The 13,356-nt window shown below is 45.7% G+C and overlaps 1 protein-coding gene across 1 annotated transcript in view; it reads right to left on the bottom strand.

The window, feature by feature from the left end:
• Positions 1-13,356, bottom strand: part of SORCS3 (sortilin related VPS10 domain containing receptor 3) — a 469,336-nt gene that overhangs the window by 128,933 nt on the left and 327,047 nt on the right. The window contains exon 6 of the mRNA XM_065407380.1: positions 1,429-1,493. Within this exon, the coding sequence (XP_065263452.1) occupies positions 1,429-1,493 (65 nt within the window). The remainder of the gene's footprint in view (positions 1-1,428; positions 1,494-13,356) is intronic.

Here is a 13,356-nt window from a genome sequence, read left to right as displayed (position 1 = left end):
CAGAAGGGGATGGTACCGATCTCCCTGCTGAAGGGCAGAGCGACGCCAGCAGAAGGTCTCAGAAGAAGTGGCGCTTAAAGGAAATCACACTGGATTTAAACAGCATGAGGCCCGTAGTGTAGCACATTCAAACGTAACAGGGTCTGCAGCCAACAAAATGTAACCCCCACTTCCCCCCCCAAAAACCTGCCCAAATCGACCACTTCCAGAGGAACCTTCTCTGAGTGAACCTCAGGGGCTGAATTCCGCATCCACCACCCCAGGGTAATTGCTGTAAAAGGTGTGTGCTGTCCCCACGTGCCCCCTTGTGGCTGGGTCACTGCTGGTATATCCATCGTCATTTCCCCAGTTGAGGTGTCAGTAAGTTGACTATAAAAGTATCTGGACCAGAGGAAGCCAAAACCAAACTAACAAAAAGTCTGTCCCCTTTAGCAAAGTGTCAGGAATGGAGCAACGTAACAAGAGTTCATGAAGCCCTCACTCAGGACTCTGATTCAGGGCTCCCAGACTTAAAGTCCACAAACAAAGTCTCGAAGCGTGGTCTGGCTAGTCTCTGGAGCCTGGGATAGCCCATTACAGCCTACACAGTGTCTAGTCCCCAGTCCAGCTTTCTGCTCCAGTTTAAACACGCCAGTCCTAGGGCACCGCATGGAGCCTCTTTGATTAAACCCAAGCTGTTTCGCTTGTGAGCTCCTGGCTGTCCCTAAAAGGGGTAGTACACTCCTTCCTATACAGTCTGCATTTCTATTACCCCCCACACACACCGCCAAAGGGACACAGCATTCTACTGTTGCATAGCATTGCACTGAGCTGTTAAGCAGCTGCCAAGCTCCACCCCAGAGGTGGTTGCATTGCAGCACTGTGATTCCTGTACATGATTTGTAAAGCATTTGGGAGATCCTTACGAAAGAAAAATGCTATGGAAACGGAACCGTACTTGTTTGCAAAACATCCTATCCACCTGGTTAGCAATTAATTCCTCATGAATCCAGTCCACTCCAGAAGTAGCTGGCTGCATTTCAATGACAGGGGTAAGTGATTATTGTTTTCCTATTTAAGTAAGAGTGCCAGCACTGCGCCTGCTGAGGCTGGGAAGGAAGTGCCCACCACCACCATGTACTGCATAAACAGGAAAGATACACTGTGTGTGTGTGTGTGTGTGCGCGCGCGCGTGCGGGGAAAGGGAGGAAGGTTCCTTTGTGAATTTATATGGGGATCCAGTTCTCAAAGACAAGTAGGATTATAAGCAATTTGTAACATGTTGTTATCCCTTATGAGCCAGATTTACCGACGCAGTCCAGCTGCTTTGTGGCACTCTGCAGAGGCAAAGAAGCCATCCAGCATGATGCCGGTGAATTTTCCCCTATGTTATTCATATACCGTAATTGATAATGACACTTATTATCAGCAGAGGGCTCAAGCACTCACGTCCATCAGCTGTCCGGGCTTCCATGTGCACAAGGTCAGGCTCCTTATCCAAACCCGTTACGGACCTGGGGAAGAGAAGGAAAGAGAAGGCGACCAGTGAGATTAAAAGCTGTGGAGAGCGTGGGTAATGCCAAGGCAGCTGCCATCGCCCCATTATAACAGGCCACCTTGGAGCACAAGTAGATTGAACACATGAAGACTCTACATAAGCAGCAAGCTGCAGTAACCACGCTGGGTCTGTCTGCACAGGAGCTGGAAGGCGTCGTTCCCAGCTTACGGAGACTCCCCCGCGCTAGCTCCGACTGAGCTACTCCGCTAAAAACAGAAGTGTAACAGCGATGGCACAAGGGTTGGGAGTCTAAGAAAAGGGTGATTATCTCTCATCCTTTGGAGTGTGCGCTGATCACCACAGAGGTCAGAGAGGACCTTCCTCTGGCATGCAAAGCACTCACAATTGGTTACGTGCCTTACCTTCCTCTGAGGCAGGAGGATGCTGGCTACCGCTGGAGGCCAGGGCACCCACCTGCATGGACCTTCATTCTGACCCATTATATCAAAGCTTATACTTCACACAGGGAAGGGCCCAAGACTCTAACGCCTCTAGACAACGAAGGGCCAGATCCTCAGCTGGTGTAAGGCTTTCGCATCTCCATTTACTTCAGCGGCGCTATGCTGAATTACAGTAGCTGAGGATCTGGCCCCAAGAGCGGACAATTGTGCTATATATCATTCAAGCGGTAATTTCACATCGATTTGCAATAACCTCTCAAATTTTATCTGGGGCATGGAGGTCAAAAGCTCCTGTAGCAGGAGTCAGTGAATGCAGCCCCCCATCACATGGCAGAGGGTAGCAAGCTTCTGTAACCCTTCTCTATGGCATGTCACTATGGCCAGGAAATAGAGATAATGCTCTTCCCAATATACCTGTGCATCACACCTTTACCCAAGGTGTTAGTGATTGTAGAAGCACTTACTTTATCTGGCATCAGGCCCTGCCTCTGTTTCCCCTTAATAATAGATCTTCCTTCAGGCTAACAATCCTTTATCAGAGCTTCTCACCCAACAGCTTCTTGCGCCCTGCGGGTCACTCTCCCTGGCCATCTGCCTGGGAGGTCTGGAGAGCTGTCACCTTCCTGCTTCCCAGCTGGCCTCCTCTCTGAACTCCAGCCTTCTTACCTGGCTGCTGCGTTCTCCAGGCCCTCTGCCTGAGAGCTAAGAACAGAGTCTCTGTTCACAGAGGCCTCCTACTCCTCTGAGACATTCCCTGAGTGAACTCAGGCTGCCCTCCCTTACTCCCAACAGGTTTGGTTCTGAGTCTCCAACTCCCACCACATGACTCATTCCCTTCACCTGGGGAGGTGGGCTAAGCCTGACCCAGGTGCAGCTGAGCCCCACCCCTTTAAAGGGCCAGCTAACCTATGACTCTGATCTCTATACAGAAAACAGAGGACTGATTTCTGCAGGCTCGCTAGAATGTTATGTATTTTAAAAGGATAAAACCTGAATTAGTAGAATCTGATCATTCCTAAAACGTAACACTGATGATACCCACAACAGCTGGGGAGCGCCCCGAGCGGATTGATAATGCACATTACACTTGCGCCGGAGAAGAACAAGTCTTCTGAAACATGCCAGTCTCCCCTGGATTTGCTATTGTATGGGATCTAGTTGTTTCCTTAATTAGCTTTGACATCTCTGATGGTTCTATTCAGAACAACAAAAAAGAGCAGTAGGTACCGCAGCTCCTAATTATGCATCCATTCCTTTAACGCCATGCTTCAAACTCAAACGCTCCCGAAGCAACGTCAGGCAACCCAGAAATTGTGAGACCCCTCCTGCCCAGTGTCTGCAAGAGGGTAACAAAAACTGAATAGGAAAGCCGCGCTCCCGTGGGAAATCCAGGCATACATCATCCTTATCCGCCCACCCCGAACCCAAGTCCTCCTCTTGCCTCAAAACCGCTGATGGCAGCAAAAGTTTACAGTCAATACCATTTCGCTGTTTTCCCTGTGTATGTTCCCAATGGCAAGACAGATGTTACAGCTCTGCAGTGCTGCCAGTTCATGAGTACTCGTATTTCCACAGAATGGACTCCACTCAGTTTTTGGAAAAGCTTTAAGCCAACAATATAACAAATTTGTCACAAACCCATGGACTCTTGAGCTCGGCAGTTGCCACCCATGCTGTGTAGCTTGGACACTCAGAATTCCACGGACACAGCAGGGACAGAACCCACATCCTCCGGCTCTGAAAATACTAGCTCCTGACAAGATGGGAATTGCCACGAGCGGAGAACAACGTAGTACCTATGACATACCACCAAGCAGTTCTAATTCCACCCAGTAGGGAGCAGTAAACTCTCTCTCACACACACACCCCCATACAACCCCCCACAAACACCCCTAGCCAGTTCATCACAACATTTTCCGTTGTTGGCATGTATAAAATGGCTCCCCCACTCCCCTCCCATGCCCTGGTCTGTCTGAAGGAGAGGATTTACTGTCACGGGTCTGGCAATGAAAGAAGTGCCACATCAACAGCATCTGCAAGCAGCTGTTTGTTTCTCTTATCGTCCATTTCTTTTCTCTCTAACTGTCATACTTGGGCTGGTGAACTAGAGCCAAGACAGTCTTGCATATCCCCTGACCTACCGTCTACCCGTGTAGTTCCATGGAACCTGGCATGACCCACAAGGCAGTGTTTCCAATGCTCTTGAGCCAATGGCCTTCTGCCTTTCAGATGTATACAGAGAGGAGGAGGAGGAGTTAATTAAACTCAAAAGCATGCGTCTGGCTTGGAAGAATTATAGTGCATCCCACCTTTGTATTCCTGGCAAGCGTTTCCACATCCTGCTCTAGGCATAGCTCCGGTCCATGCCTTGTGCACACAGAGAATTGGTGCCACAGGTGAAGAACCAGCAATGCCCGCACGCCCTATAACCCCAGAAGGGCACTTCCACCAGGGCCAGTCATCCTACACTGCTTTGCTCATTTATCGCAACCCATCTGAGAAAGAGCTGGGGAAAGAGGCGGCAGCCAGAAGTGATGGTAAAGGTCACATTCCTGAATGCTGCAGACGCAGGCTTCAGAACTGGGAGCCCACAGCTAGTATTGCAGCTGGCTCAGGATTATTAGCCAATTAATAACTCAAACTGACTTAAAATCCCATTAGAAGGGACATGGTGGTTGCTTTTTTTTCTTTTCAGCCCTGACAGCTCTTGGCTCTCCAGCGTCTTCACTCGCCTGCAGTTTCCTTTGGGTAATGAATTAAGTGTTCTTGACGGCTGAAGGACTGATAGTACCCAAAGCCATCTCCCTATCTGTATCTAGAGGGCAGAGCACTGTGCTTGGATGCACATTTACTAGGTTATTTGCTAACATTTCAACCCTGACCTGAAGGGACAGGGAGCGAGGGTGGGCCACGGCCATTAAACCTCTTCGTTTCACACTTTTCTCTAAACTTCTGCTCCCAAGAAGCTTCCAAATGAACCGTGCTCAGAGCACGTACAACATGGCTGAGACCAGAATGGGAAACGAGTCATACAGATGACACACGGAACAAAGAAACAGAGGACCAAATCCTCAACTGTGCCTGAGGAGAACTTGCCTTCTTGGCCTATATCTATTTAAAAGGCCACATGCCCATCAAGCAAAATGCCATGAAAGTGATTAATGTGGTATGTATCATTATACCCATTTTACAGACGTGAGGCACATGAGGGCTAAGGGACCTATCTAGAGTGATACAAGGAGTCAGAGTCAAGAACAGAACCCAAGACTCGTCAATTTCCAGTGCTACAGTGCAGCTGCTATATCGCTGGCCGTACTAATAAGATTTGGAGACATTTCGTTGAGCAACCACGCGCATAGCTAATACCTTCTGGACTCCAGAAAAGGACAGCATCTGCTAATAGTGGAGAATGAAGCAGGTGGGAAATCCAGTTCCTCATTGGTCTCCTACAGTTGCAGCACACAGAACACTGTTAGGTAGTCGGTGGGGTTGGGCTAGCCAGTCAGGTGAGCACACGACCACATTCTGAACCCAAAACTTTTCAAAGTTATTATTCTGCAGATGTGTCATGTCACAAAATGCCATGAGAGGGCCTTGTACGCAGGTGATCCACAGCACTCAGAGATGCTAAAGGATTTGTCACTAGCTGGCAAACTTTGGGTTTAGAAGCTCAAGGTGAATTTCTTTAAGGTCAACCTCCCATCGTCTTTATTTTGCCTGCTAGCTAACTGAAAAGGGTCACATCAGAGAATGTTTTCTCAGGTAGGAAGCCACAGAGGCAGCTAAAAGGTAGGTCACGCAGACAAATGGAAGGAGGAGGAAGAGAGATTGGAATGATGCCCTTTCCACTTTTGAATCCACAAGGAAAGATCTAACACAGAGCAGCACAAATTTCTCCACTTTCACTGGGCAGGGGTTTGCGTGAATATTTCCTCTGGCTGCAGTCTCTGGGAGTCCGCTCTGCCCTTAAGTTTCATTGGTATCTCAGGGTCAGCAGAAACTCATCAGGAGTCAAAAACAAACTTCACCTCGGTTTGCATCAGTTCCATAAATCAGGCCATGAGCGCTTGGAACTGGGGCCCTAGCCAGCAAACCTCAGTGACCCACCTGCTTAGGAATCAGGTGCCAGATGAGAGTTTTGCCAGTTCCCTTCCTGGTATCCGAACCATCGGGGTTCCTTGGCACAGCACTAGTCTAAAAAGAAATAAATTGTGAAAATGGGAATGAGACTTCAACAAGAGGCAGCCTTAGAAACCCAGCCATTGTAGGCTGAGATGTCAGAGTGGAGGAACTAATCACCGATAACACTGGTCTACAATTTTTGAGAAGTCGTCTGCTTCAGAGATAAAATGTGCTATTTATTATGTATTTTGATGTGCTGAATTCAAATATGACAATTAAAACAACTGATTGGCTACTGTTTCTAAGATATTTAAGTTTTTACATTTTATGTCTATGTATATTGTGTAGATAGTAGAGTTTTAATCATAAATTGTAAACCGAGGTCTTTTCATGTGTTTATGGTTGCTTTACATGATAATATTTCACCTGTCCTGTGTATGTAACACTTTAAAAATCAGCAAAAGGGTTATATAAATAAAATTGATTATGAAACAAAAGGCAAAAAACTATTATGTACATAGTTTAGTCCTATTCAGTGTCTACTCGGCGCTTCTTGGCTTGTCTCTTGTATTCATTAAATGGAGCATCTCTTGTCACTGCCAAGCAATAGTCTGCAAGCATTGATGGGCTCCATTTGCCCTGATAGTGTTTCTCCATTGTTGCAATGTCCTGGTGAAATCGCTCGCCGTGCTCGTCGCTCACTGCTCCGCAGTTTGGTGGAAAAAAATCTAGATGAGAGTGCAAAAAATGTATCTTTAGTGACATGTTGCAACCAAGGCTTTTGTATGCCTTGAGGAGGTTTTCCACCAACAACCTGTAGTTGTCTGCCTTGTTGTTTCCGAGAAAATTTATTGCCACTAACTGGAAGGCTTTCCATGCCGTCTTTTCCTTGCCACGCAGTGCATGGTCAAATGCATCATCTCGAAGAAGTTCACGAATCTGAGGACCAACAAAGACACCTTCCTTTATCTTAGCTTCACTTAACCTTGGAAATTTTCCACGAAGGTATTTGAAAGCTGCTTGTGTTTTGTCAATGGCCTTGACAAAGTTCTTCATCAGACCCAGCTTGATGTGTAAGGATGGTAACAAAATCTTCCTTGATTCAACAAGTGGTGGATGCTGAACACTTTTCCTCCCAGGCTCCAATGACTGTCGGAGTGGCCAATCTTTCTTGATGTAGTGGGAATCTCTTGTACGACTATCCCATTCACAGAGAAAACAGCAGTACTTTGTGTATCCAGTCTGCAGACCAAGCAAGAGAGCAACAACCTTCAAATGGCCACAAAGCTGCCACTGATGTTGGTCATAGTTTATGCACCTCAAAAGTTGTTTCATGTTGTCATAGGTTTCCAATTTGTTCAGCAGAGTGATGTAAGCTTCGTTATGATTGCATCATCCATGACCTCTAGGAATAACATGATGCAATTCATATCATGTATGACGCAATACCAGCTTCAGATTGCATCATTCATTGTTTTGCCTAAAAAGCAAGTACTGTCCAAACCCAGTCAAAGATGTCTTTTAGTCATTTCTGGTTTAAATTGAGATCCCTTCCCTTTATAACTCACTTATCCTCCGCCATTCCCAAGTCAAGGGTCGTATATACTGACCCAATAGCATATCTTGAAAACTAGAGCCAATCAACAATGTTAAGCATCATTTTCGTTCTCAGTGACCCAGAATTAGTAACGTTTGACGACATTTATTTCAGAAGCATTTTGGCTGTAGAGCAGTGTAATGGAAAGGGCCAGGAGGAATGGATGTGGACTACTCAGAAGGATGTTTTGCAGTAGATTAGGACTAGAAAGAAAAAGAAGAACGCACATTTATAGTGCAATAATGTGCAGGGGGGAGGGGAGAAACACATCCCATTTTTTTAGTCAATCCCAATCAAATTAATGGATGTTGGCAATTAGTTTGCTGAAATTTTAATAATATCCTGCCCCAGAAGTGAGTAAACACTCAGGTCTTTACAGGTGGTACAAGGCAGACAGCGTGTGTGTCTAATCCGACCAAGTTACGGACCAGACACACGGACACAGTCAGACATGGGGGAAGCAGCTCAGCACGCTGATCCGAACACTTCCTGCTATGTTAGACTAGACGGATCTTACTGCTGGCCAGCTGGTGAACTATCCATCCAACCCTAACGCAAACTGGGCCTCTTTCTCCACACCACCTTGTGTCGCCATTCACACATCTGCACAGTGGATGTACGGTGCCACCATTTTGATTTAGTAGCATGTTTTGCATAAGTGCAAATAACTTCATACGTGGCAAGGCAATGGCAAATTGGACCCTCTGTATGTTTTACTAGTATTAACTTCAGTCAGATCCATAACAGGATCTAGGCTATAGAAAATAGGACATTGCCTTCTGGGGCTGAATAACAGGAGACATTCTCTTAACAGTGTGAGACTGTGGTATGGTCTCCCAAAGGATATGGCAGAAGCCCCATTACTTGGCGCATTTCAAATCAAGCTTGAAAAAAAGCATAGGGGAACATGCTGTAAGGAACTATCTTGCATTCGTCTCCAGGGAATGGATTTATAGTTTTCTTCAAGCTCTAATTTCTAAGACTCTACAATTCTGGACATCTGCAGGAGTTATCACTAGGACGGTAAATCTGCAAGATAAGGCAGGAAGTTGTCAGGTGTCTACACTCAGCTAATTTTTTCACTTCTGAACAGATCCAACACAAGCTCGCTTGTTTAAAGCGTCTGAGGAATCTGGGTTTTTCTCTCCCCATAGCATTAATGAAAAAGGCACTGTACTTCACAGGAACTAAACAGCAATTTAAAGGACTGGAGACGATTCGAAGAAATCAGTGAGAAGTGTTCTTACCAAACAAATCTGCTGATGTGTTTTTCCTCAGTTTCCTAATTCGTTATTATTAGGGGACTAAGAAACCGCATGAAAATATTCATAATGATTTATCTGCTCCTGCTGCTTATTTCCCAACTGCAGTCATTGGGATAGATTACAGTCTTCACCCTTTCAAATTCCTCCTGCCCTACATTGCATTTATATTTCTTAACCTGCTGGGTGAATTTTGATGGATATCACTGAATTCTTGTAAAAAAGGAAGTGGAAAAATCCCTTCCTCCAACACAGGAAGTATTTTAAAGGACCAGGTTTGTAGATGTAGCCTCAGTTTCCCAGCTGTAGTACTGACTGAGATGATTGCAGGTGAGGAGTAAGAACTGCAAACACATGAGCATTTTAAAACTATGATGAGAGCTAATAAAAAGTCCACTAGGGACTTCGCTATTGCACTTCAATTTTGCATGGAAACCGCTAAGTCCAGATCCTCGAAGGCACCCGACTCCAATTGCTTTCATGGGGAGTTAGAAGCTTAAATACGTTTGAGGGCCTGGGCCTCTGACATTACAGTGATGGATGATAGTCACAGATAGATCAAGATTTTTGTGAAAAAACTGTCACTTTTTCCTTGAAAAAATTCTAAAAATCAAAGTTTTCTGACCACCTCTATATTTGGCCAAAAAATGGGCAATTTTTAACAAAGCTTTTTGTGAAAAATGTGACCCTTTTTGTCAAAAATGTTCATTTTTCAATGAGCTCTAGTGCTAAGGGAACATGGCAAACTCTTAATGGACAGATCTGCTTCCTGTGTGAATTCAGAATACTGCCGCTTACTTTATGGACAAGCTGATCTGTTCTTTCACTCCCATTTGGTCTGCTGCTCCTAGCTGTTGAGGGAGCGGTTGGACGGGGGTCATTTAAAAGCCAACCCAGATGGATTTATCCACTAGAACGAGGAAGCCTTAGACAGTTAGGGGGGAGGGCTAGCTCAGTGTTTTGAACATTGGCCTGTTAAACCCAGGGTTGTGAGTTCAATCCTTGAGGGGGCCACTTAGGGATCTGGGGCAAAATCAGTACTTGGTCCTGCTAGTGAAGGCAGGAGGCTGGACTCAATGACCTTTCAGGGTCCCTTCCAGTTCTAGGAGATAGGATATCTCCATTAATTTAATTGAAGGTATATCTACACTGCAATTAAAAACCCACGGCTGGCTCAGGCTAAGAGGATGTTTACATGGGGTGGAGACATTCAGGCTCAGGCTGGAGGAAGAAAAGGGGAATTTTTCAAGGAAATTTTTGTTTCCTTCTAAATTTTCAAGACATAAAAATGTTGGTTTCAGTTCAAGTTTTGAACAATGAAAATGAATGCTTTTCACTCTTCATTTCTCCTCCAGCCCCTTTTCTCTCCCTTTGGGGGAAAAACCCCAAACAACATAAACTGAGGGGGGGGGTTGGATTGCTGGAAACCAAAATGAAACAGACAAACAAACTAAACCATTTCAAAATTGAACAAAAATGTGTTTTATTTCATAGAAAAACTGGACATTTCCATGGAAAATTTCAAAGAAAACAGAAATATTTCATTTTTTTGGGGGGGGGAGAAAATACCATTTTTCAACCAACTTTACCTTGCAGTCACCAGCAGAGCTCCAGCCCAGATTTTTTGGATCTATTACCAGCCACAGCATGGATTTATTGAGGGACTGTAGCTGTAGGCCACCTCTCTGTGGCTCAGCTGGTCCATCACTAAAACGAGGATAATGCTTAATGTACTGTTATGAGGCCCAGTTAGTTAATGACTGTAAAGCTCTTGGGAATCCTCATTTGTAGAAATGGAATTGCTGTAGCATTACTACCCTGGCTATTCGGGAACCATAAGCAACCCTTGTTTCAGAACAGTTTAGAACACTGCAGCAAATGTTGTGTGCTCTAAGTACATAACTATAATTCCATCCGTCCTCACTCTACATTCAGGGATTCAACTCAGCCTCTAGTTTCTCTCCATGTAGGGTGACCAGACAGCAAGTGTGAAAATCGGGATGGGGGTGGGGGGTAATAGGAACCTATATAAGAAAAAGACCCAAAAATCAAGACTGTCCCTATAAAATCAGGACATCTGGTCACCCTATCTCCATGCAAAGGAATATTTGGAAAGCTCATTAACTACAACAGGGTTTGTAGCTTGGCCCGAAGCATTCCAAATTGGATCCACTGCACTTTAGACTACAGTCATCTAAAGATGCTCCCTTGCCTGTGTGTTTAATTCCCTTCATTTGTAGGAACATTTTCTGATTGCAAATAGGACATGGCTGATACGCTAAGGCTCAATGATCCAGCTACTAACAGAATCCAAGACAGAGCGGGGTGTCTCTGAAAAGCTTTAGAGTGGGAACATCATTTAATAAATTAGTGCCGTGGTATAGGAATAAAAATAAAGCTTAAATTGTCCAAAGAGGGGATGCCAGCATGCCACTTGGCACAGATGGAATGTATAGGATACGTTGCAAGATGAGCCGATAAAGCGTTGTACATTGTATTAATTAAGGAAGGAAGGCTTGCCACATTCCCTGGTGCAGAATATCACAAAGAATCACCCTGGGACAATGTCTAACTAGCTGGAAATTAATTCGCACTTCAATTTATGCATTTCAGAGCGAGGCAATGTGAAGCCAGATTTGTGACTCATCTCTTCTGGTGGCTGTTTCTTTGAGCTTCAGCCACTAACCTGAATTGAACAATAGATTATTTCATTGTTTAGACCTTTAACCAGCAACCAAGCGAAAGAGAGAGACTAAACTACTCTGCTGCAAGATGGGCCAGAAAGTGTAAATGCATCAATGTGTCTCCTTGCCCCAAATCACGCTCAATTACCAGTTTATGCCAAGTTAAGAGTGAGACACTCATTTGTCCTGACAGTCTTAAGAGGAAAGGCAAAGGAGTAGTAAACAAACAAAAAGGATTCTGGCAGTGAAGAGGGAGCAGCACAGACAGGGTCTCTTCCTAAGAACAGCTAATCAGTGCATCAGTGATGGGTAAAAGTAAATGTTACTAGAGGGAGTTGCAAAACATCACACATCCTACAGCAAGAAGGTTGATCAGTCAAGGCAGGAGATGAACCCCCAAATATCAGTGATGGACCTGGGATGGAAATATGCACAACCTCCCGTGAGCTATCTCTTCCTGAGATGGACAATGATGGGAGCAAGGAGCTTGCTGGAGGAGAGACGCAAGGCATAAATGCACCTGTGTACGTAGTTGCTGTGCAAGCGAGCGGTGAAAACGATATTGATTTAGGCTGTGTGAGGGGCCAGCTGGGAAGTCCAGCAGTCGGCAACCCACCATGCCCGAGGATCTGAGATCAAAGACACACTCCCCAGTTCTCCATGGCTGGCAGAGGCCGGCATTCTTTGGAGGCCAGCAGCTGCTTGGACAGAGAGCAGAGGGAAATCACCTGTCAGCATTCAGTAGTAACCTCACCTGCAGACTAGTTCAGGAGAAGTGTTACTAAGCCTACAAGCAAGCTTCATCCAGTGCGCCTCAAGCCAAGAGGGAGGACATCGCACTACAGCCTGGGTAGGTGTAAGGAGAGTAACAGATGACACACACCGGATTTGTGGGGCTGCAGAGCACCCTGGGCGGAGAGAGAAGCAGACTGGGGCTATGTCTACACTGCAATTAGACACCCGCCACTTGCCCGTGCCAGCTGACTCAGGGTTGTTTAACTGTGGAGTAGATATTTGGGCTCCAGCCTGAGCTCTGGGACCCTCCCAAGGGACTAGAGTCCAGGCTCTAGCCTGAATATGAATGTCTATACTGCAGTTAAACAGCCCCTTGGCCCAAACCCAGCTGGCATGGCCAGATGTGGGTTTTTAATTACAGTGTAGACTGTCCATTCTATCTAGGAGCTTACATGGCCCTCCTTAATGTAGGATCTCACAACCATTAACCGACTTTATCAACACAACACCCATGTGAAGTATTATCCCAGTCACATACAAATGGGGAACGGAAGCACAGCATAGATGAAAGGTCCGCTAAAGTCTAGGGGAGTTTTACCTTGCCCAAGGTCATACAAGGAGTCTACAGTTAAGCTAAGAGTTGAACCCAGGTCTGCTAGAGTCCTAGGCTAGTACCCTATCCACTAAGCCATCCTTCCCACCTCAGCAAGCCCCTGGCGTGTGAGTTGGGGAGCTCAGTGCCATGATTACAGCTTATCCAAACTGCCTACAAGCCTAGGCCATGAACCTTGTCAGAAGCAGGTCTTTGGTTCCATGCTACAGATTCCCTTAAACGCAGTTACACGCATTCAGCTTCACCTCTGAACATAACCCAAGCCATCCAGGGCACATGTCTGCCTACTGCCTATAAACCCATGGCTCATTATCTCCTACCCATACTACAGCTTCTATGGTATAATTAAATAGCTCTGATGATCCACCATCTGCTAATCCAATTACTGCTGTACAATCATGCAGG

This window comes from Emys orbicularis, chromosome 7, assembly GCF_028017835.1.
Source record: "Emys orbicularis isolate rEmyOrb1 chromosome 7, rEmyOrb1.hap1, whole genome shotgun sequence".
Taxonomy (NCBI): domain Eukaryota; kingdom Metazoa; phylum Chordata; order Testudines; family Emydidae; genus Emys; species Emys orbicularis.
Note: the sequence above shows the minus strand (reverse complement) of the source record. Positions and strands in the feature narration are given on the sequence as shown.